Here is a 25,564-nt window from a genome sequence, read left to right as displayed (position 1 = left end):
TCAGTATCTGCAAATCTTGAACTTCCAGTTTATCCCTTCCTCCCTCCTCCGTTTCTTTAAATCATCTTTAATTTCCTTAACCAGTGTTTTGTAGTTGTCAGCATATAAGTCTTTCACCTCCTTGGTCAGGTTTATTCCTAAGTATTTTATTTTTTTAATGTGATTTTAAAAGAGATAGTTTCTTAACTTTCTTTTTCTGATATTTAATTGTTAGTGCAAAGAAATGGAACTTATTTCTGTATGTTAATCTTGTATCCTGTTACCTTGCCAAATTCTTTTATCAGCTCTAGTAGTTTTTGTGTGGAGCCTTTAGGGTTTTCTATATGTAGTATCATGTCATCTGCATATAGTGACAGTTTTACCTCTTATCTTCCAATTTGGATTCCTTTTATTTCTTTTTCTTATCTGATGGCTAGGACTTCCAATACTATTTTGAATAGAAGTGGTGAGATTAGGCATCCTTGTCTTGTGCCAGATTTTAGTGGGAAGGCTTTCAACTTTTCACCTTTGAGTATTACGTTGACTATGTATTTGTCATAAATAGCTTTTATTATGCTGACATATGTTCCCCTTATACACATTTTGGTGAGTTTTTATTGTGAATGGATGTTGAATTTTATCAAATGCTTTTTCTGCATCTATGAAGATGACCATGTGATTTTTGTCCTTTCTTCTGCTGATGTGGTGTATCACATTGATTGATTTGCATATGTTGAACCATCCTTGTGTCCCTGGGATGAATCCAACTTGATCATAGTGTATAAATCCGACTTGATCATAATGGTATAATCTTTTTTATGTATTGTTGGATTCAGTTTGTTAACATTTTATTGACAATTTTTGCATTTATGTTTATCAAAGATATTGGCCTGTAATTTTCTTTGTTGGTAGTGTCTGTCTGGTTTTGTTATCAGGGTGATGGTGGCTTCACAGAATTAGTTTGGGAGTATTCCCTCCTCTTCAATCTTTTGGAAGTTTGAGAAGGATTGGTATAAATTCTTCTTTGTATGTTTGGTAGAATTCCCCAGTGAAGCTTTCTAGTCTTGGACTTCCGTTTGCAGGACGTTTTTTCATTACTGATTCTATTTCACTTCTAGTGATTGGTCTGTTCAAATTACCTATTTCTTCTTGATTCAGTTTTAATGGACTATATGTTTCTAGAAACTTGTCCATTTCTTCTAGGTTGTCCAATTTATTGCTATATAGTTGTTCATAGTATTCTCTTAGGGTTTTTTTTGTATTATGTGGTGTTGGATATAATTTTGTCTCTTTCATTTCCTGTTTTGTTTATTTGTGTCCTCTCTCTCTTCTTGGTGAGCCTGAGCAGAGGTTTGTCAATTTTGTTTACTCTTTCAAAAAACCAGCTCTTAGTTCGATTCATTTTTTTTTAATCTCTATTTTATTTACTTCCTCCCTGATATTTATTTCTTTTCTGCTGCTGTCTTTAAGTTTTGTTTGTTCTTCTTTTTCTAAGTCTTTTATGTAATAAGTTAGGTTGTTTGAGATTGTTCTTGTTTTTTTGTGGAAGGCCTGTGTTGCTGTGGACTTCCCTATGAGGACTGCTTTTGCTACATCCCCTTTTACTTAAAATCTTAAGTGCACACCTGTGTTGGTTTAACAATTGGCTTAATAAATAATTATTAGATTAAATTTATATTAACTACCAGTGATTATCTATTCTGATATAATCTTAAGTGTGGAGAAATAATTCTTGTTACTCATATTAACAGTATTCCTTCTATTAATAGATTGATCCAGTATTAAGGTAGGAGTTTTTGTTAGTGGAATTAAGGTAAGTAAACTGTTGAGCTTGAATGCTTTCTTAATTTTTTTAGGGCAACTATGATATTATTAATATATTAATAACTATGACATTATTAATATACTAACTTTCTTATAAGGAAGTCTGTATCCTGCATGTAAAGGGTGTACCTCTTTAGATTAATATTTAAATTTAGGTTAGAATTATTTTTTAGGTAAAGTTGAACCAAAATTCTGTACTAGACAGCCAGCCATTGCCAGGCTCATTAGGCTTTTCACCTCTGTCCACAAATCTCATAGTTTTGCTACTTAGATGAATTTGTTCTTTAGAACCTGTTCATAGGTTTCATCTGGTCTGGGGACCATTTAACATCTCTTTCCTAAATTGTTCCAGTTAATCATTATGGAGAAGTAAAGGAGTAAACTTTGCTATTTAATACTTGAAATATTTCTTTCACCATTCTCTTGTGGTAGTTTCTATATAGCACTAATGAAAATTGATCTCTGTCTCCTATGCTTTAATTTTTAAATATTTAATTTATATACTGTCATTGAGCTTGATTAGTTTGGGCTAGCTCTGGTTCACAGTGGTCATTTAAGATGAAATCTCATGCATGTAAACTGGAGTCTCTTAAGCTGCACTTTGATCTGCCCACGCACTCTTCCCAGTGTGCTTACCTTGTGACTGGCCTGTCTCTTACGTGTTAAATAGTTATAAGTTGTATATGTAGGTTTTGATATTTGAGGAGGGTGACCATCTGTGTGTGTGTGCTTCATGGCCTAATTCAGTTCAGCTATTTTTTAATACACTACTAAATCTTCTTAGTTTTTAATAACTTTTGTGTAAGTTTTAATATTCTTTAAGTAGAAAACGTAGCCCATTTCGTTCCACCCCATAACCTACACCTTGAACTAATAGTTTTACGTGGGTGTTTGTGCTTCCCATGGTTGCTTTTTAGGCTTTGCTGAAGATGGCGATAGTCTGTATTAGCAAGGATGGGTGAGGTTTATCGGGGTTTATAGATTATAGAAAAAGCTCCTCTAGAGGGATAGAAAACCTCACCAAGTCTTTTGAGTTTTAGGCCATTGCTAGTGGTACACTGGAAAATAGTTTTGTTATAATTATTTGGGTTTAGGGCTATTAGTGGAGTATTGGATCCCAGTTTTGAGTCTTAGTTATCATGTAATCAGGAATATTGAATTCATTTCCGTAGTTTGTTTTTATTTTAGTTGCAACTTGTTACAGCCTAATTAAAACTTAATTATGAGTATCTTTAACACTCTTTTCACTGAAAATTTTGTTAATTTGGGTTAATCATATGACCTCGGTGGCTGGTATGGCATTTACGTAGTAAAAACTTAGTTAAACTTTTGTTTATGGCTTAATTTTTCTGTTGTTTTCCTGTGGCATGCGGTTAATCTGGGCATCACGAGCTTGTTAGTGTGCTTACTGCCTGCTCCTTTTAATCATTGGTGATCTAGAGCTTTCTCACTGGGATGTAGAATAATTGCATATGTAACGTAAGAATTAATAAGACTGCGACCAAACCTATGTGTTTATGGAGTTACTAAACTCCTCCAGGCATTTTTAGTGCTTTGCTTTACTTACTAAGCTATAGTAATAAATTAGATACAGGGAGATCCCTGTCCATCAAAGTCTTGTGAATTTAAGTAGCATGCTAGTATTAGTGGAAGTATCTTAAATTACTGGGGAGTGAGTTTTTGTATTCCATAGGTTTAAAGTTAGAATTTTGGGTGTTTGAAATTTTCATTTAGTTAATAAGGATCTTGATTGAAACATGTCTTCATTTATGATTTAGAGATTTAATTTATTATAGGATGGGGGAAAGTAGGCTTTTATGTCCTGCAATATTTTAATCTTGTTTTGGGAATTTGTCAAGATCGGTAATGTATACAATTTGAGGTCTACAGGAGCTAAGGGGAGTTTGCTGAGCTAATTTTTATTGGCTGTGTGCACATACACATGTCAATTTTCTTATGTACTGTAAACACTAACAACTTAGGGTTGTTGATGTTGGAAGATAATATGCAATATAGGCTTAGCTACAAGTTGCTTAAATGTATTAAAGCCTTAGATGGCCATAGCTCAGTCACAGCATGCCCCCAAATTAAAAAATACCAAATATATGACACCGTAGTTATGTGTGCACATGGGCTAATTAGTTCATCAAAACGTCTTATTTAAGAGGAAAGATTAGGAGATTTTTAGGGGAGATGATCCTGAAGAACCAGATGCCAGATATAGTTCACTTCTAGAAACCACCACATGTTATGGGCCCAAAGCAAGAAGAGGGGCATGTTTGGGGATGAGCTGCTGATTTCTCAAAGCTTGGGTATTAAGGAAGTAGTTGGTCATAAGCGTGGTGACTAGAGTTGATTTGACTTAATGGGATATGAACAATTAATATGTTCTATGTAATATCAGTCATATCTCTTGGTTTGTGAATTATCCATGTGGAAGAGAATTTTATGTATGATAAACCACTCTGTATTATTTAATATTCATAGTTTGCATTTACACAGATGGGATAAACAATGTATGATTACATACGTATAGAATGTATCATGTACAATCAAGTATATATATATAATGATACATTGTAACAGGGCAGATCATTTAATATACAAAGTACACAGCAATGGAATCATCTAGAATTTTTAAATACTGACATTGCCCATGACAATAGTATTTTACTGTTTATGTGCAACTTGCAGGAATAGTCTAGGGAGAATTTCAGCTTGGGGTGCTGATGGTAGAGTTGGTGCTTCTTCCTTGATGTTCTAGGCGGGTTTTTCTCTTTCTAGTTTATAAGACCAGAGTGATAAATACACTATCAAGTCTTCTTTTTAGAGTATTTCTGATTAAGATTGTGGGTGGCTTAAGTAAAAGACTAAGAAAATATAAGATTGATGCTAGTTGGCCAATGATGAGAAATGAGTGTTTAACTGGTTGTCCTCCAACTCATATTAATGTTAGTAGGTCTGCTACTAGTAGTAGTCAGAATAAGCATTGGCTTAGGGGTCAGAATATTATGCTTTGTTGCTTTGATATATGAACTGTTGGGCTAATTGCTAGAATTAGGATAGAAATATTAGAGCTAATACACCACATAACTTATTGGGGTGATTCTGAGGTGGTAACATCAAGTTTATTGAAATTAAAAAAGCTCTTAATTTTGCCAAAAACTACCCAGAAGACAACCTTAACCACATCATACTTATACATTTCCTCTGTCCTTCCTCTGGATCATACTTGTTTAAAGATACTAATTTGGGCAGAAAAATCCTGATCCTTTATCCACTTAGGCAAAAGAAATAGGGGCATTTAGCTTTGAGACCAAAAGAAAAAAAAGTAGAGCAGAAACCTACTTCCATACGTTAATAAGCAATACAAAACAAATGGTTATATTAGTAGGACCAAGTGGAAGATTAAGGCATTATCAAAATGGGAAGGTCCTTATGTAAAGAGACCCTTGTGCATTGTTTATGTCAACATAAAGTTCAACTTGCACTCTCTAAAACTATTTTTCAGAATAGAAAGTTTTTATTATAAATATATCTACTCATAAAAAATGAAATGTGGACATTAAACATTCTGTGGAAAGTAAAAATCCCATCACCTAGAAATTACAACTTGGTATGCATTTTTGCAAAGCTTTTGCTTTACATGTTTGCACTGTAATAACAAAGAAGAATGATTACCTTTTGCCATCTAATAATGTCATGGCAGTATTTCCATATCAATGACCATAGTGATTATGATTTATTTTAAATACCTACATAGTATTTCACTGTTTGGGAGTTATCAACTCAATTAACTAATCCTCTCAAATTTTTTTCAAATTATAGATGAATCTTTACTTACTTGTCTCATTTTCTTAGGACAAATTCCCAACAGTGATGAATTACTAGTTTAAGTGATACATAAGATTTTTAAAGGTTCTGGACTCAAACTGCTCTTTAGGAAAGTTGTACTGATTCAGTCTTCCTAAAGATAAAAAAGATAGAGAATACTTTCAAGTTCACCCTGCTTATTGCTGGGTTAAAATTGTTAAATAAATCTCTGCACTTATCCCCAATTTTTAAATTGGTAATATGCTATAAGGAAATACGCACATACTAGTCAGAAATTCTGTGGCTGACCCGTTGGCCATCTCACCTTCAGCCATTCCCAACCCCTTCTCCTTTACTCACTTTAAAAATAAATGCTATTTGCTTTCTCTGCCTCTTACACAATTCTGGCCAATAGCAAGTAAGCAGAAATGTGCTGGGAAAGCTTCTGGAAAAAGCTTTTACTCTCCTGGCAAAAAGCTCAAACTGCTCCCTCTCCCAGCTTTGGATGTAAACATACAGTATGGCACTGTGGCAGCCAGGTTGTAACCATAAGGAAAAGATCAAGAGAATCACTTGTTCTGACCAATACCAGCCACAGATAAACTTGCAGACTTTGTGATATGAAAAAAACTTGTCTTTGTTTAAACCATTCCTAGTTTTGCTTTGTTAGTTGCAGTTAAAAATATTACTGACAGACAAAACATTGCATGCTAAGCAATGGTTTCTGAATGATCATAAATGACCGTAAGTATCATTTATGACTAGAGGAAATATGGAAATTATCAGATATATTTAAAATAGGGGGAAAAAACCGGGATAAAATATCTACATACAGGAAGAGATGATGAAACAAAACTTTAGTACTGAGAGCCACAGACACCATTAAAAGCACATTTAGGAGAAAGGAATAAAGAAAGTTAACAAAATGGAGAAGGGGTGGGTTCATGGCAGAGGATTACTGTGTTTATCTAAGCATGTTTTCTTTTCCTCCTAAGCACACAACCACACTATATTTCCCATCTTTCCTTGTAGTTAGTTGGAAACACACATCAAGTTCTGACTAATGGAATGTGAACCGAAGTGATGATGCCAATTCTGGGCCTGGCCCATAAACTCCCATTTTCTCTCTTTCCCTGTTCACTGGCTAAATGGAGATTTTGAGCAGAATCACAAAAATAGAGGGAGCCTATGTCCCTGAATTACTGTTTGGTGCAGAGCTCTTCCTCTAATCTCCTTAGAACTGTGATGTGAGCAATATACTGTTTTATAGTAGTAAGCTCCTGAGATCGTATTTAAATGACACAAATTTGGCAAAATTTTCAATATTTTGAAATTGGATGAAAATCTTTTTTCAGTTTCTTTCTTTGCTCTTTTCTAAATCCGCTGGTTTTCGAGAGGCTTGATGTTCCTGACTAGTTCCTTGGAAGAATATAGCTTTAAAATTGTTAAGATTTTGTTCCTAAGCAACTGTCAGGAGGAAAGTCTTTGCTGAAGCTTAACATCAATTTAAACATACTCAGAAAGAAAAAATAATCCCTTATTAAACAATTTCTACATTTTGGGGTTGTACTCCGAATGAAGTTTTCCTATGTGATCAATTAAAGCTAATAAGAGATCAATCCATATGCCTATTTAAATGGTGATACAAAGTTCAAAACCAATTATTACTTACCTAGCTTGCCTCTTCCTAATGTCTAAGACATACGTATTTTTACTAAGACATAGGTATTATTACTATTAAGAAGAGTAGAGAAACATACAAACCAACTGATAAATTATATATTACATGTTTATTAAGGGTACAACTTTCATGTAAAATTTACATTTTATGAAAAAATCAAAAATATTTACAAAATTTTGTAAGATTTGCAGTGTTCTAATTACAACTCAAATAGTAAATAACAAATTCTTAAAAACGCACATTTGTTAGAGTTCTTCTGTGTTTTCAAATTCTTGGTTAAAGAGGCAACTACAAAGTTTATCACTATACATAAGCAAGAACCAGCTTGCTAAATACATTTCCCATTGAAAATCTATTGGTCTTTTTTTACACCATTAGTGGATTTTTAAATGAAAAAAATCAATATAAACTCATATGGCTTTAAAATTGTAACCTGCACCCAAACAAATTTATGTATTAACACTTGGTATGAAGACTGTGGTAATTAAGAAAGTGCAGAACTTTAACCACTTCACTAATTTGTACATTTTTAGGTAATACTTGATTAAAAGCAAACATGGTGAGTATAATGGTGTCTGAATTCCAATAATAAAATATTAACTGCCCAATAAAAGCAGCCTGACTGCAAAGCAGTTACAGTTAAGATTCCAGTAAGGGACTGTAATTGGCATTTAAAAGAGCACAATGTAAGTTAGAAATTATAATTCTGCCCACTATTTAGTAAAGATGAACATTTTAGCAAATTGTTTTATGTACTGCTTTAGTCAAACCTAAATTTAGAACTGGGCTAACACTGAATATATTAAAAAGCACATTGTGTTTTTTATATATATATATATGTGTATATATATATATATTGCTAATGAGTAGATTTTCTGCTGTATTTAGTATAGCAAGATGTTACATAAATGTCTAGTAGTAGGGGTTTTATTTTCTGTAAAGCTTAACAGAACAATTAGTGGTTTTATATAAATTATCATCTACAACAGTTTATTCTATGCAAAATGCAAGACATTGGTACTTATAAATAAAATCCCCATTTGTAAATTATTAAACTTTGTCCAAAATACTTAATTCCTTCAATTAATCAGGATTTGCTATAAAGTTAGGTTTTTTTACTATTAAAAATTAGTAGTTTATTTAAGAAATGTTTAACCCAATCCATCATTTCAATTTCTCTACTTTTACCAGGTAGCAATTAAATAGGAACAAAAAAAATACAAATTGGTAATTTCTCCAGTTGTTGAAAATGCCAAAACTAATCTTTTCTAAAGTGTGTTCCTCTCAAACTACTACAAAATTCGTGCTCACAACACATTCAGTAAATATTTTTAACAATTATCAGAGTGAAGGGAAGTGTTAAATTGAGAGTTAAAATACCAGTTACCAATTTACCATTACAGTTTTTCAGAACTTTTTGATCAGGTTAAAGTGGAATATCTGAAGGTAATTTCTTCCCCTGTAAACATATGCCATTAGTTAACATTTCTCTAGTGGCTACAGTGTATCACTAAAGAAGTGAGCCAGGGTTCTTAAGTATAAATTATCCTTTAGTTATTCTGAATTCCCTTCCCAACTGCAGCAAAAGATATTTTTAAAAATTGCAATTATCTTGTAAATATGTTTGCCCACTCTATGATTCTGAATAGAAGATCCAGACTGTGAGAAAAAGTGAGGCACATTAATGAACACAAACTGGATAGGCACATTTCTGGGTTTTGTTATTGTTTTAAAAGGCACACATTATGCAACCCATATAAAAATAAATTAAATCTACAGCATTAATTCATCAAAACAATCACAACTTCTATAAAGTTAACTGCAGAAGTAAATCACTCTGCTGTCTTTTGCAAGCTTATTTTAAAACACATTGCACTTAAGGATTTAAAAAAATCATAAAATAACATTTACACTTTATTAATACATTTATGAGAATCAAATTATAAATTTTTGCATACAGCTTGGACTCTGATCTGATTACTTTATGGCACATAACTCAATTTGATTGAGTGTTCTAAATTAACATTATCCAAAACTTAGAATTCACGTTCTGTTTGTATTCATTCAATATCAAACTTACAAAATTTCAAAGCTATCTCTGACTCTAAAAACTTATGGAAAGCTAAATTACTTTGTGCTTGCTCTCCTAAAATTTTAGGCCTGATACACTATAACCCCTTTTTCAACACAGACACTGAAGATAATTTAAATTTAAAATTTCAGCCTATAAAAACTTCATTTTACTGAGAATCTGAATAAATGTGCTTCCTGAATATTGAAGTTGATCATTTACAGCGTTGAAAATTATTTCAGTGCTATTTCTTTCAATGACTCACTTCAAAAGTGCAATTTAATGTTTGTAGTCAGCTCTCAAAGACATAATACGAGTTCGAATAGTGTCTGGAAAGAACAGATAATGCAGAATGGCAGGTTTGTACTACTCCCTTGAGCCAACCACTTTCCAGGGTCCATCAACAATCCGCCAGGTATCGTCCTAAAAAACACCAAGCAGACCTTTGCAATTATAATTTCAAATGAACTCAAAGGAGGACATTTTCACTGTGGTTATAGATACAGAACCCAGTTCCCATCTGCTGTTTACAATACATTAGAATCAGATCACAGGTGTTCAGCTATACTGACCATGAATACTCTCTCTCCCAGGTGTGTCTACCTGGCACCTAGTACCAAAGGTCAAGGAAAAAATTTCCATGTCTTTAGACTATAAACTGCTTGACAGTCGTTTAGGAACTGTCAGAATGCAAATGTTTCCCATGTACATTAAAAAGCTTGAAATCTCCCAACTTACCCGTGGCAAACCGCTTCTTTACTAAGGAAAGCCTATAGCCAGTGCCTACAAGTTCAATATCTACTCCTGAGAGGGTATTTCCCTCGCTGAGGAATTGCACTGCAAGTGTTGTGGGTTTACTGGGTCCTTCTGAAAGATCAAATTTTGCTCTGAGGGACCCAGCACCTGCAAGGAAAAGAACAAAGAACTTACACAGAGTAACATATATTTCATACCAAAAAAGTCAACTGAACAAGTAAGCTAAACTGTGTCAGTCTTACGCCAAATTCATGAAACATGTACAGTAAACAAATCATCACCTGGTTTCCAAATAAGTCTTTATTCATTGAATCTGAATTTGCTAAGTCAATAATCTTAATCCATGCTTCTCTTTGACTTAATAGCAATCTTCAGAGGTGCTTACTATAGAGATTCCTATGTTATATGCATGCTGGAGTCAAAAAACAAGTAAAGTCTGAGCGCAGCTCAAAAGGAAGCTCTGGAAGGGATGAGTGGGAAAAAGTCAAAAGGAAATGAGGCTGACTACCATTATCATGGGGCAGAAGAGGGTAAAGGAGGACAGACAGCTAAAATTGGGAAGAGCTGTATCAACATTACCATTTTGTATTCACCTTTCTTTTTAAAACTACCTGGTCTAACATCATGCCACATATTTCTGAAGGGCTTTCTTTCCAATATAACCATTTATTCAACATACATCAGTCTAACAGCTTGGCAGAAATAGTAAATCAAAAAATTATGAATGTGATAAATGCCATAAAAACTGTCAGGAGCTATGGGCACAAAAGCACATAAAATGGTGGTGGGGATGATGGTGTGTATCTCAGACCTAAGAGAGCATGATGCATTTAAAGGGAACTGCATCTAGGAGAGCTGGAGAACAGGACACAAGTGGAAGAGAGTGGCAGAAGACACTAAGTGGTAGCAAGGAACACACTCTAAATATCTTTACAAACCATGATAAGAAATAACTATAGGGAGCCACCAAAGACAAGGAAGACAAAACATTTCAGACAAGTGTCTTAGAAGGGCAGAGAGGTACAAGATGCAAGGTAGGGAAACCACCTGAAGGTCAGTAAAATAGATTAGGATTCGAGGTGACAGTAAAAGGGGATCTGAACTAGGCTAAGGGAAAGGAAAGAAGGGAATGAATTTGAAACATACTTAGGAGTTGAAACCAAGGGGTGAAAAGGAAGAGGAGCCTGGGAGGGTTCCCGGGTTTCTGGCTGGGGAAAAGAGACAGAATTGCTGGGTAGTGGGAGTGACAATCTGTAAGTCCCCATACAGAAGATGCACACTACAGAGAGAAATCTGGAAGAAAATATAACACTAACCCACCCTACACTGCTGTGCCTGATGGCAGAGGTCAATTGGGAAGATGAATCTGTTGTCTAATTCTTAACCCCTGTCCAAGCCCTCCTTAAACTTTTATGGTTCTTGATAAGCTATTCCACTCTGTGAAAGTTCCATCACAGGCCAAGAGGAGCCACTTTTGCAATCCTTAAGCTTTAGAATTATTTCCTGTCCCTCTTCTGTGCATAAAGCCAAAAGAGAAACAGCTTTCTATTTCACAATATTCTAATTTGGATATTTCTTTCAAAAAGCTGACTGACTAAAGCAGAACCACATTTATAAGATTTTCCCATTTCCTCACACAGACACTCTTGATACCTGAATAGCAGAGGGAAACTATTAAACTCTGGTTAGAAAATTTGTATCTTATTTTTCAAAGAACAAATTCCCTTCTTGGTAAACACTGACAGTAGTATTGTTTCATTAAATAGGGGGAAATACACCCTTTCTGCCTTGCTAACTGGTTATGAACCCTCAATTCAAGTAGATTTCTGGTTTACTCTCAGTTTTAACTAGGAGTTTCAGTTTTGTCTCCCACAGCCATACAGCTAAAGTAAAAGTCAGTACAGTTTGCCACCTTGGAAACAGGCAACCTTTAAGTACCAAACAGCAACAAAGGGACCAGAGATTAGCAAAGTTATTTCATCCAAGGTGTGGTTCGCTAATAGTAAAAGTCTGATTCAGCACAGCAGGTATGAATGGGCAGTGTAGGTATGTTCCTGGTCCTTTACGTAGAAATACCTATGAGAAAAACTACTGAGGATACATCGTACATTTTGATCACATTATGCTTAAAATGTTCAGTGGAAAAAATCTGAGCAAAACTTGAAAAGCCAAAATAGCTACTTAATTAGAAACGTTACTGGAGATTAATTAGGCATTCAAAAGAGGGCAGGAGAAATCTCTTTTGATGAAGAGCAAAATGCGAAGAAAATATTACAGACTTGACTGTCCTGGGAATTATATTCTAAATTGAGCTATGGGATAGATATAATGCTAGGAGTGATCAACTTGCAGAGACTTTTTCTTTGCATTGTGAACCCGAACAGATGCAGACAAGGTAGGAGGAGACAATTAACTTGCTTCTCTTTAAAATAATGATCATAGAACTGAAGGCTGTTGATGGTTAGTTTTAATAAGGGGAAATGACCAAGGAAAGGTTCTCTTAAGAGAGAATAAGCAAGGTTTTTTTTTTTTTAAAGCCTGGAAGCTTCTGCATAATTTCCAGGAGGCCAGGAGGACCCCATTAACAAAATGAGCTAAAGAGTGTGTTAGTTTCAATTAGTTATCAGTTTCAATTATCAGGTTATCTAGACTTTGACTTCTATAAATTTACTTAACTAGGTATTTTCTCTTAAAGTTAGCATGTGAACATAAGGAGCATTTACGTAATATTTATAAAGTTAGAGCAAAACAATATTTTTCTCACAGAGAAAGCATATTCAATCTAGAAGGAAAAAAATGTGTTCTGAATCTCAACTAGTCCACTTATTTTAAGGTATTAACTTCCACCTAGTGGTCAATTCTAGAACTGAAGGCATGAAATTCCAGGAGAAAGTTTTCCATAAATGTTCCTAAAAAACCATTTTCAGTGATACCACATTATAAACAAAATGGAGGCACACACTTACCTCCATTTTCTGATTTTTCTGAAATACCAGAGAGTTTCCAAAAGGCTTTCATCTGTTCTGCATTCCTGTAAGTACAAATATCTTCAGATAATGTGTCTAGTACCTTATACACAGATGAGCACTCAATAAATACATCTTAAATATTTCACTAGAACAACTATAGTGCTAAATGTACTCTGAACAGTATCTTGGTGAAAATGTGATTATGAATAATATAAATAAATACTGTATCTTTCTTAATGAATGGATATTTTCCAAATTACATAACTTCTCATTTCTACTGGTCACAGAAATGAAAACAACATGTAGGTGGCCCAGTACCTTCATTAATCAAGGAAAACACAGTTTTATTATTAAATGGTGAAGTAAATGTAGTGGTTAGAGTCTATACTAATATTGTTTTAATTAAAAAAATTTATTTATTATACTAAATTATTTTTATTTTGGGAAGGGGGAGGTAATTTAGGTTTATTTATTTTTAGAGGTGGTACTGGGGATTGAATCTAGGACCTTGTGCATGTTAAGCATGTGCTCTCTACTTGAGGTATACCCTCCCCCCATACTAATTTTAATAGAGGGAAATATATACAAGATCTTGTGGTAGCTCACAGCGAAAAAAAAATGTGTGACAATGAGTGTGTGTATGTTCATGTATAACTGAAAAATTGTGCTCTACAGTGGAATTTGACACAACATTGTAAAATGACTATTACTCAATAAAAAAATGTTAAAAAAAAAATAGAGGGAACAAGAGAGGTAGTTAAGAGATGAGGGTAACTAATACCTAATCAGATAGGTTTTCCTATCTGATTCTATATTTAACCCTGTATTTTTTAAATGAAAAAAGGTTTAAAGAAGTTATGTGCTTTGCCTAAGGGTAAAGTTGTATTGAATCATTCAAGTCTGGGTGCTCACAGCAAAACTAGTTTTGTTTATTTTGGATTAAGGCTACTTCCTGTAGCTTGGCTAAAAATGAACAGTACATTTTATAACATGGTTTCTCTGGGAAAATGCACTAAAACTTTTCTAATGTGTAATACAACTTTCAGAATTTAGGTTTTTAAACTCATGGATTATAACAGAAACTCAGCAGGAATTCAGAAATCTACTTAGTTTACCATATTGCAGGGGGAAGGGACTGCATGTTTGTGACTCCTCCATCCACTGGTACCACCACCTGTATGTTGGAAAGTACACTTGGTGCCACCATAGCTTCTGGGTTGTACTTATAATCCACTCTAACATCTGTGGTGCCAGCACTACATTTCCAATATGTTGCAAGATTTAGAGGAGTGGACTGAATACCATTTGATGATACCTTTAAAGAGAGGGAAAAAACAAACAATTGCCTTTGACCCAAAAAGTAAACAAGTCATGTTAATGACATACAGTTGAACAAAAGCTCACACATTCAAAAATAATAATGCGGGAGCTGTCTATTGCTAAGCAGAGTGAAGGAGGCTCATCTCAAAGGCATAAGCGTGACTCTCAACATGTGGACCCGGGACTATGTACATCAAAATTTCTGTAGTGCTTGTTTGAATTGCACATTCCACTGACTCGAAATGCAGGAAACCTGATTCAACAGCTAAAGTACAGGACAAAGAAATCAGCATGTTATCAGGTGATTCTTATTTATGCACATAATGTTTGAAAACATTCAACACAGAATTCTAAGATTTTTTAAAATAAGAACTTAGATTTAAAAGTTAGAAAAACTGCATGCAGTACTGCAAGTCTGCAGTTAGAATACTTCCAACCTCAAGTGTTTAATTTTAATCACACAAACCACAGAAAGTGGTGCAGTTCCTTCTGGTTCTTCAGTCCCTTGCTCAAATGACTTCAGTAAGACCTACTCTGATCATCCTGTTGAAATTTACACTGAAAACTGCATTTTCACTCTTCTTACTTTATAGACTTTCCTTTCACCTTACCACAACATACGTTATTTACTTAATAGTTTACTATCTAACTCCCTATGCTACTCACAGCAATTGGCAAGCACTAAATAGTAAATATTTGTTGAATGAATGATAAATGAATACTTGGAATAAATTTTAAGTCTACCTAAGTGGCAGCACTTTTTTATTCTTTAAAGTATTTATTTCCTAGAAACATAAGCCTATTAATATAGTTATCCTGTTAAAAATTCAAACAATACACAAGTGGGAAATTTATCCTTTGGCATCCTTACTCCCTACATCATGGTACATAAGCTTCTAAACTTCCTAGGCATGCTAACATGGATCTGTCTCATTCTTTTAAATGGCTGCAATAATTAATTTAGTCAAGCTCTTTGTGGATGTGTATTAGGTGGTTTCCAAACAATGATACAGTAAATACCTTTCCTACCTTATCTTCCCCCCATTTGTGATTTCTGAAGAACAGATTTCTGTAAGTGGAATTGTTGAATTAAAAGTTACATCTACTCAACAATCTAATAGCATTTACCTTCTAAGAGGTTGTATTAATTTGTACTCTCATTAAAAACTGGTCACATCTCTCTTAATAGAACAATCTTTCTCATTTTTGTCAGTCTGATGTGGGCTAAAACTGGTATCTCATTGTTGTCTTAATATTCATCACCCTGATTACTATTGACACGGAGCATCTTTCCGTAAGTTATCTATCTATTGAGTTATTCATCTTTTAGCTACTAATTTATACGGGCTTTTTGAAGTAAACCTTTTGGTTTAACTTACATTACAAATAATTTTCTCTCAGATTAAGTACTGATTCTTTTTAAGGGTTTGTGTGTTTTAACCAAATATCTTATATACACGTATTTATTTTTGCCTCAAGTATCTCATTTTATTGTGTGGCTTCTGGGTTTTTAATTATACTTAGGTCTTCTACACTTCAAGATTAAAGTATGTAATAAATATATATTATAAATATATGCAACATATGTGCATATATTCCTATAGATAATACAATATATTCACCATGCTTTATTTTAGTATCTTTACAGCTTCATTTATTATTAAACCTTTGATACATGCAGGTTTTAGTTTTTGTTAAAGGTATGAGTTAGGAATTCAGCTGAATCTTCCCCCAAATCTCTAGCCTGCTGCCCCAATATTATCTATTAAAAAATTCATTATTTCTACATTGCCTTGAAATGTTACTCTGTCATATGATCCATTTTCCATTTATTCTTCGATCTATTTCTGGATGCTCTAATCTATTGCATTCATCTGGCCATCTATTGTTGTGCCAGTCTCTATTTTAAATACTGTTGGCTTATAGTGTTTTCCCATTAAACTAAACATTAATCCACATTACTGTTTAAAACACTTAATTTTCCATGCTTTACTCTTCCTGAGAACTTGAAAATTACTCTCAAGTCTCCAGACACACATATACCCCTCCACTAAGTTTCTGATCAGGATCACACTAAATTTATAAGCTAATTTAGAAACAGCTAAGCTTTATTACAACATGAGTCTTCTTTTAAATAAAGTATGCCTTTCTAACTATACTCAAGTCAGTAGAGATTGTGCTGTTTCTTCTTAGTTAAAATTTTTTTGTTTTGTGTTCACTGTGGCTACAGGAATGGATGCAGTAACAGATCTTTTTTTAAAAAAAGTTTTGTTTTTTTTTTTTGAAGTGAAGTATAAGTGACATTACATTATATTAGTTTCAGGTGTACAGCACAGATTTGATATTTATATACATTGTGAAATAATCACCACAATATGTCTAGTTTACCTGTCACCATATATAGCTACAAAAATTTTTCCTGTGATGAGAACTTTTAAAATATACTCTTAGCAACTCTGAAATATGTAATACAGTATTATTAACCTTGATTGTCATATTGTACATAACATCCCCATGACTTACTTACTTTGTAACTGGAAGTTTGTAACTCTTGACCCCTTTCACACGTAACACCCACCCCTAACCCCCTGCACCTCTAGCAATCACCAGTCTGTTCTCTGTATCTCTTCCATCCAAGTACTAACCAGGCCCGACCCTGCTTAGCTTCCAAGATGAGATGAGATCGGGCACATTCAGGGTGGTATGGCTGTAGACTGTTCTCTGTATCTCTGAGCTTGGTCCGGTTGGTTTGATTTTCAGATTCCACATATACGTGAGATCATGTGATCTCTATCTTCCTTCGTCTGACTCATCTCATCTCACTTAGCATAATGTTCTCAAGGTCTATCCATAGTATCACAAATAGCAAGATTTCATTTTTCGTGACTGAATAGTATTTGTGTGTGTGTGTGTGTGTGTGTGTGTGAAATTTTTATCCATTCATTTATCAATTTTTTTTTTACTTGCAGGATCCAGCTTTAATAAATTTGAACACAAGACACAGGTTCCCAGGTGTACATAAATATATGTCCATTTTACAGTTGCTTTTTGCTTCTTCCATCTCTTCTTTTGGACAGGCATGAAAGAATGTTCAAACTCTTGTTCAACAAGAACTTCTTTAATAGAGCCTAATGGTCTTTTGTTGCCTCCTAGATCTTGGTGAGGTTTTTACAGTTGTTCTGTATCTTGGCTACTATAAATAATGCTGTGATGAACATGGGGATGCAAGTATCTTTTCAAATTAGTGTTTTCATTTTCTTTGGATAATTACCCAGAAGTGAAATCATATGGTAGTTCTATTTTTAACTTTTTGAGGAACCTCCATACTGTTTCCATAGTAGTTACATCAGTTTATATTCTCACCAACAGTACACAAGGGTTCCCCTTTATCCACATCCTTGTCTTTTTGATAACAGGCATCTAACAGGTGTGAGATGATAGCTTATTGTGGTTTTGATTCACATTTCCTGATGATTAGTGATGCTGAACAACTTTTCATGTACCTTTTAGCCATCTGTATGTCTTCTTGGAAAAATGTCTATTCAGATCCTCCATCCATTTTTAAAATCTGACTCTTTTGGAATTGAGTTGTACACTCTTTATATACTTTGGATGTCGACCCCTTATCAGATATAGCATGTGCAAATAATCTCCCATTCAGTACACTGCCTTTGCGTTTTGTTGATGATGTTCTTTGCTGTGCAGAAGCTTTTCAGTTTGATATGATCCTGTTTGTTTATTTTTGCTTTTGTTGTCTTTGCTTCTGGAGTCAAATCCAAAAAATCATTACCAAGGTTGATGTTAAGCAGCTTACCTTCTATGTTTTCTACTACGAATTTTAGGGTTTCAGGTTTTGCATTCAGGTCTTTAATCCATTTTGAGTCAATTTTTGTGTATGGTGTAAAATAGCAGTCTAGCTTCATTCTTTTGATTGTGGTTAGTTTTCCCAACACTATTTATTGAAGAGACTGTCTTTTCCCCAATGTGTATTTATTGGCTCCTTTGTCATAAATCAATTGAGCATGTATGTGTGGATTTACTTCTGAACTCTCAATTCTGTTCCACTGATCAATTGTCTATTTTTTGCCAATACTATAATGTCTTGATTACTATACCTGTGTCATGTAGTTTGAAATCAGGAAGCTTGATGCTTCTAGCTTTGTTTTCTCAAGATTGCTTTAGTTATTTGGGGTCTTTCGTGGTTCCATATAAATTTTAGGATAGTTTTATTTCTGTGCAAAATTGCCACTGGAATTTTAATAGGTATTGCATTAAATCTGTGACTGTCTTGGGTACTATGGACATTTAAACAATTTTAATTCTATTAATGAGAAAAGAATATTTTTTCATTTAGTTGTGTCTTCAATTTCTTTCATCACTGTCTTACAGTTTTCAGTGTACAGGTCTTTCACTTCCTTGGTTAAATTTATTCCTAAGTATTTTACTCTTTTTGATGCTACTGTAAATGGGATTTTTTTTTTTTATTTCTCTGCTAGTTCATTACTATTGTATAGAAACACAACAGATTTTTTAATGTATTTTGTATCCTGCAACATTACTGAATTCATTTATTACTCAGTTTTATTCCATTTATTCATTTATTATTCAGTACTTTAAGTTTTTGGGGGAGGAGGTAGGGGAGTCTAAAGATTTTCCACATATATATGTCATCTGCAAATAGTGAAAATTTTACTTCTTTCTAATTTGGGTGCCTTTTCTTTTTCTTGTCTAATTGGTCTGGCTAGAACTTTCAGTACTATGTTGAATAAAAGTGGTGAGAGTAGGCATCCTTGTCTTATTCCTCATCTTAGAGGAAAAGCTGAAAGCTTTTCACCACTGAGCATGATGTTAGCTATGGGCTTGTCATAAATGACATTATGTTGATGTATGTCCCCTCTACACCCACCCTGTTGGGAGCTTCTATCATAAGTGGATGTTGAATTTTGTCAAATGTTTTTCCTGGATCCAATGAGACGATCATAGGATTTCCATCTTCGTTAATGTGGTATATCATGTTGACTGATTTCTGGATGTCACCAAGCCTTGCATCCCTGGAATAAATCCCACTTGATCATGGAGTATGGGCCTTTCAATGTATTATTGAATGTGATTTGCTTATATTTTGTTAAGGGTTTTTGTGTCTATGTTCATCAGGGATATTGGCCAGTAATTTTTTCTTGTAGTGTCCTTGTCTGGTTTTGGTATCAGAGTAATAATGCTGGTCTCATGACTTTGGAAGTGTTCCCTCCTTTTCTATTTTTTTGAATGAGTTTGAGTTTGAGAACTGGTATTCTTTTAATGTCTGGTAGGATGGACTTCTGTTTGTTGGGAGGTTTCTGATTGCTGACTCACCCTGCTCACTAGTAATTGGTCTATTCAGATATTCTACTACTTCATGATTCAATATTAGAAAGCTGGTTGTATGTTCCTAGAAATTTATCCATTTATTGTAGGTTGTCCAATTTGTTGGCATATAATTGTTCACAGCAGTCTCTTACAATTCTCTGTAGTTCACTGATATTAGTCTTATCAGTTCTTCTTTCATTTCTAATTTTATTTGAGCCTTCTTTTTTTCTTGGTGAGTCTACATAAGTTTGTCAATTTTATCTTTTCAAAGAACTAGCTCCTAGCTTCATTGATCTTTTCAGTCCCTATTTATTTCTGCTCTTTGTTATTACCTCCCTTCTACTAATTTCCAGCCTTGTTTGCTCTTCTTTTTCTAGTTCCTTTAAAGTGTAAAGTTAAGTTGTTTATCTGATAATTTTCTTACTCGACTTTACTCCCTTATTCCCCAGAGAAGGTCTGGGTTTGTGCGTTCCATCCAGACGCTAGGCTGCCATGCTGGGGGTGAGGCTTACAGTGAGACTCTGTCTCAGCCCCTACTCCTCATCTCAGTGCGGCCCTTTTCTCGTTTGCTGATGTGAAGGAGCTGTTTAGCTTTACTTTAAGGTCTTTTTCAGAGGGACCTGTTCCACATGCAGCTGTAGATCTGGTGTGTCCATGAAAGAAGGTGAGTTCAGGATCTCTCTGTGTTGCCATCTTGGACAGCCTCTCCAGCTCTAATTTAGTTTTTTTAAATTTGTGAATATTTTTTCTATTAGTTTTCCTAACTGGTTGTTTTAAAAGCTGTTAATTTTTGTATTAATTTTTAAAGTGATCACTTTACTAAATTCCCTCTTACCAGTTTTTCAGTTGATTCTCTTGAGCCTTCTAGAAATATATCACCTATAATTAATAATTTTTGTTCCTCTTTTCCAATATTTCTCACCATTTATTTTATTCTCGTCTTAACTGTACTAACACATCCAGAAAAATCTTATACACACTAACAGGAATAAAGGGTGTCTTTGCCATTCCTGAGTTTGAATGCTTTAGATGTTTCACTATTAAGACTAATGTGCTGGACTTTTCAGGTTAAGGACATATTCATACATTTATATTTACTCAGTATTTTAATCGGTAATAGATGGTGAATTTGATCAAATTGGTCAAAATCTCCATAGGCTTATTAACATTTTTCTTTTATTTCAAAACAGCCATGCATTGCTGGAATGAACTTCATTCGGCCATGACATATTATTCATTTAATGATCTGCAAGATTCTATTTGTTAATATTTTAATAAGGATTTTTATAATGGTATAACACTCACCTGATACTTTAATACATCTACATTATAATAAGAAGCAGCTGGATTTTGCTCTGACAGCTTCTTGAGGTAGACAGTAACAGCTTGCATATTCATCCAAAAATCTTTTGTGTTAGAATCACACTGTGATGGATCACTGTATGTATAAGAAATATTTTCATTATTTTATTTGAGTTATCTTTATCCTCTGCCTCTGTGTAGTAATTTGGTGACGTGGGAAAGACTAGTAGAAATTAACCAAAAGATGAAATGAGGGAAAACTAAAATTAAAGGATAAAGAATGGAATACAGCAAAAGGTTGCCTAAAAGATGAGATGTACAGTAGAGAAGGGCTTAACAGTAACTACTACCACCACCAGCACAAACAAAACAAAAAGACAGCAGAAGCCTATTTAATCATAATTTTGGTATTGTCTTCAAGTTGAATTATTACTGATTTGAAGAAGGAAAAAATGTCTTAAAGAGAAATTTTACCTTCAAAACAAAAGTACACAAACCTGAACACAAGTTGTGCATTTGGAAGAATTTGCTCTAGTCTGCTGATATTTTTCACCCTGAAGCAGAGCACAGCTGGAGATGGATTGCTAGTGAAGACTTTAATAACTCCACTTGGAAATGATATTGTCATGTCACCAGTGATCTTCACAATACACCTGAAAGTGGGGGTTTTGAAAAATTTAAACCATTTAAATAAGGCATTTTAATCTCCATTTAAAGCATATTTGGTTTAAAAAGGGCTTTATTTATATACATAACCTTTTTATCATAATTATAGATGAATTATTTTTTCAGTTTAATTATTAAAAATGATTCTATGTGAAATGACATACTCCTCTAATATCAGTTTTTCCTAGAATTAAATTCCAAACACAAATGCAAGCATACTGAAAATATTCCTTCACTTGTTTGCTGAAACCATCCCCTGGCTGCCTCGTAAGGACACTGTTTCCCTGGTACCACTACCTGTAGCTGCAGCTGTTTTTCCCTCCAAACTCCACAAAGTGTACTTGGCCTGATGGTAGCAGTGGTAGATGTCCTCCTTGCTTCTCACTGCCTCTTACAGCCCTGTATTCCTGCTTCCTTCTGAAAACCACCAACTTCTTTTTGAAACTCATATCATCAGATTACACTATTATCTCAACCCTTCAAGTCATCTTCAATGTTCCCTCTCATTTTCTGCAAATTTTAGCTCCTGGCCCACTGTCAGTCTCTGCAACACTACACCTATTATAAATGTTTAGTGATTTCATTATCCACACAGATAATATCCTTTCAATGCTTTGGTCACTCAGTTCTTCAGTCCCTTTCCTCCAATGATCCTGTCTCCCAGCCTACCTCAGCCATGCTTCAGCCCCTCCATAATTTAAATCTCAGATTCCCCACTCTTCTAATCGTCATTTCCTATTTCTTCAACTCATTCTGTCTAGTACTACAGCCAACCTCATCAAAAACCTCCATAATCCATTGTTCCTACCACCATTTTTTTTAACTAACTCTTCCTTCATAATCCATACATCCTCCTATCTTGGGACTTCATGGTCCATCATTATAGGTACTCCTTTGCATAAATTCTCCCTTAGTTCTCCTTCACTTCACTATGTTTGCTTGGCTAAACACAATCTTGGTTAAACCCAGCTTCTCACCTACATCTTATACAGCTGAACATGAGTAGAGAAAAACATAACCATATAGCCAAAACTCTCAATAGGGACCCCTTAGTATTACCTGGAAATTCTACTACATTCCCTAGCTCTTTGCATACCTTCTCCTTTCTTGTCTAACTCTAACCTGCAAAATCCCTCCCCTCCACTCCCCACCTTGGCAACCAATGACTTTCCTTTAATTTTAGAGAAAATAAAATCAGAAAAGAACTTTGTCATACTCTCACTAGTAAAATCCTAATCTCCCTGACTCAGAAGGCATTCATACCTTCTGCCTTCCCTCCTATTTCAACAGAGAATCAGTCTCTACACCTAAGGCCAATCCTATCCCTTCTGCACTGAAGCACATCTCTTACATAGTAAAGGACTTCACTCATGTAATTGTCCCCTTTCCTGCAGATTCAATTTTTTCTATAAATACTGGATCTTTCCTATTAGCATACAGACATGCTGAAATGTATATTATCTTAAAAAAACACAAAAACTAAAATTAATTAAAAAAAACTTCCTCTAATTCTGCCAGCTCTCTCCTGCTACCAGCCCAATTTCTCTGCTTCCACTTAGGCAGTTATTTTAGGATATTTTGCTCTAACATTTGCTCTCTCCAAATGCAGTTGTCTGTGTTTGCACCATCTCCTGCTCCTGAGCTCCCTCCAAGCAGGATTTCATCACAACTCCATTAAAACTGCTCTTGTGAAGGTCATTAATGATCCATTTTTCTTGACCTGACAACATCAGATAGAGACAGCTTCACACCTTCCTTCATGAAAAGGTTTATTCACTTAGTTTCTAGGATACTAGTCTACTGGTCTTCTCCTCATCTCTCTTGTTGCATGCTGTCCCAGACTCTATTGTTGGATCATTCTCGTTTTCCTGTTTTTAAACACTGAAGGGGGCCAGGGACTTAGTTCTTATCAGATTTCTTCTCTGTCCCCTAATGCTCCCAGCTTTAAATATCACACACAAATTAATGACTACTAAGTATTTTCTTTCTAGCCTGACCTATCTACGAATTCCAGAATCATATCCTCACTTACCAACTCAGCATGTCCACTAAGTTGTCTTAAGTACTTCGAATTTAGCAATCTACTCTCTTGACAAATTTTGACAACTCTGTTTTCAAAATATCTTCAGAATCTCATTACTACTCACCATCTCCTCTGCTAATACCCTTACACACCATCATCTCGCATCTGGACCTTAGTGGTTAATCCTTTCTCTCTGCATCTACTCTGGCGCCTTATTTATTATAGTTTATTCTCCATATAGCAGGCAAAGTGCTACTTCAAAAATGTAAGTAACTGCATACCTCCTCGACTCAAAAGTCTCCACTGGCTTCCCACCTCACTCAGAAGTTTCTTAAATATGCCAAGCATGCTTCTACCTCAATTCTTTACAACACCTGCTGGAATGCTCTTCCCTCAGGTATCTGCATGGCTTGGTCCTCCCTCAGTGTCTTTCAAACATCTGCTTAAATCAACCTCAGAAAGTTTTCTCTGATCACTCTATCTAAAATAGTAGCGCTCTATTGTAACTGTCTATCCCCTTACCCTGGTTTATTTTCTTCATGGCATACTCACTTTTTATGAGTAACATTATTCCATCAACATACATTCATTCATCAAATATCTGAGTGCTTACTATGTGTAAGACTGTTGTAAGTGCTGAGAATACTTAAGTAAACAAAAGTTCTCTACAGAATTTAAATTATCTTGAGAAAACTAAAACTCTCTCACAACAGTGCAAGCTTATAATAGTCTTACACATAGTCAGCATTCAAATATTTGATGAATACTGTTACACATGAAAAATAAGGGTGATCATTTCACCCAAATATAATGTCTTATAAGAAGGTTAACCAATCCTTTGAGAGTCTCCTGCATTAATGTGCATTCTAGGTCTCTCTTTGCAAACATCACACTTTCACCAAAGATATACTTTAGGCCAAGATCCAGAGTTCTGTCCCCACCCAGGTCAACTGCCATATCCTGCTCTACAGATACGTCAAACAATAGATGTGTCATACTGGTCATAAAGCCTGGGCAAAAATGTAGATAAACTGAGAAAAAGCCATCACTACTGATGATTACAGTGATTTCTTAAATTTGAAAGACAATCTCTAAATGACTATATTCGATAGCAAAAAGCAAGCAGACAAGTAATAGAAAGCTCTAACCTATAGAGAATCAACATATAAATCTTAAAATTTACCACCAATCCCCCCCCCCCCCCACAACACACACACACCACAGACATATATGTAATCTTTTAAAAACTAACTTGGTGGGATCTGCTCCTTTAAAGTAGGCATTAACAGATTCTGTAAGGGCGACTGCCACAGGTAAGGTGTCCTGATTTCCGAGGCTGACAGGACTGGGACCTCGTGACACACCTAGAATAAATACAACTCATTTGTTAAATCCTATAGAAAGACATTTATTAAATACCAAGACAAGTAGATTCAAAATGTTAGCTTGTCACAAATGACTCTATTACTGGTTTCAAAGATGCCCCAAGTATAAATCTGGAGGTTAAAGTATAAAGCATAAAACAAACTGGACAAATGAAAAAAACCAGGAAAACATGTCACACTGACTTTAGTTTTAAATGTGATGACAGAGAAGGGCTGGGTTAAGGAAATGTCAGAAGGAAAAAGCCCTTCACTTGAAGAGCTGAAAGTACTAAAATGCGGCTTCAAAACCATTCAGATACTAAATTCTTTCAGGTTCTACCAATCACATACTTATAGTCATTAAACTGGATTTTTCTATTTAAGCTATTTCTATCCATTAGCTATTTCCAATGTAATCATACACTGCTCTTTCTTACTATAATTCTTTTA

At 34.6% G+C, this 25,564-nt stretch overlaps 1 protein-coding gene across 6 annotated transcripts in view; it reads right to left on the bottom strand.

Moving 5' to 3' along the window:
* Window positions 1-7,387: 7,387 nt before the first annotated feature.
* FCHO2 (FCH and mu domain containing endocytic adaptor 2) overlaps window positions 7,388-25,564 on the bottom strand; it is a 110,394-nt gene continuing 92,217 nt past the window's right edge. For 5 of the 6 annotated variants that reach the window (XM_032474098.1, XM_032474108.1, XM_032474103.1 and 2 more), the window contains 7 exons: window positions 25,003-25,114; window positions 21,559-21,714; window positions 21,065-21,197; window positions 14,209-14,408; window positions 13,091-13,155; window positions 10,107-10,271; window positions 7,388-9,791 (listed from right to left, as the gene is read on the bottom strand). In XM_032474098.1, coding sequence (XP_032329989.1) covers window positions 9,769-9,791; window positions 10,107-10,271; window positions 13,091-13,155; window positions 14,209-14,408; window positions 21,065-21,197; window positions 21,559-21,714; window positions 25,003-25,114 — 854 coding nt within the window. In that variant the 3' untranslated portion in view covers window positions 7,388-9,768. The remainder of the gene's footprint in view (window positions 9,792-10,106; window positions 10,272-13,090; window positions 13,156-14,208; window positions 14,409-21,064; window positions 21,198-21,558; window positions 21,715-25,002; window positions 25,115-25,564) is intronic. The other variant, XM_032474133.1, reaches the window with a different exon arrangement.

Source organism: Camelus ferus, chromosome 3 (genome assembly GCF_009834535.1).
Source record: "Camelus ferus isolate YT-003-E chromosome 3, BCGSAC_Cfer_1.0, whole genome shotgun sequence".
NCBI lineage: Eukaryota > Metazoa > Chordata > Mammalia > Artiodactyla > Camelidae > Camelus > Camelus ferus.
This window is presented reverse-complemented; position numbering and strand designations above follow the sequence as displayed.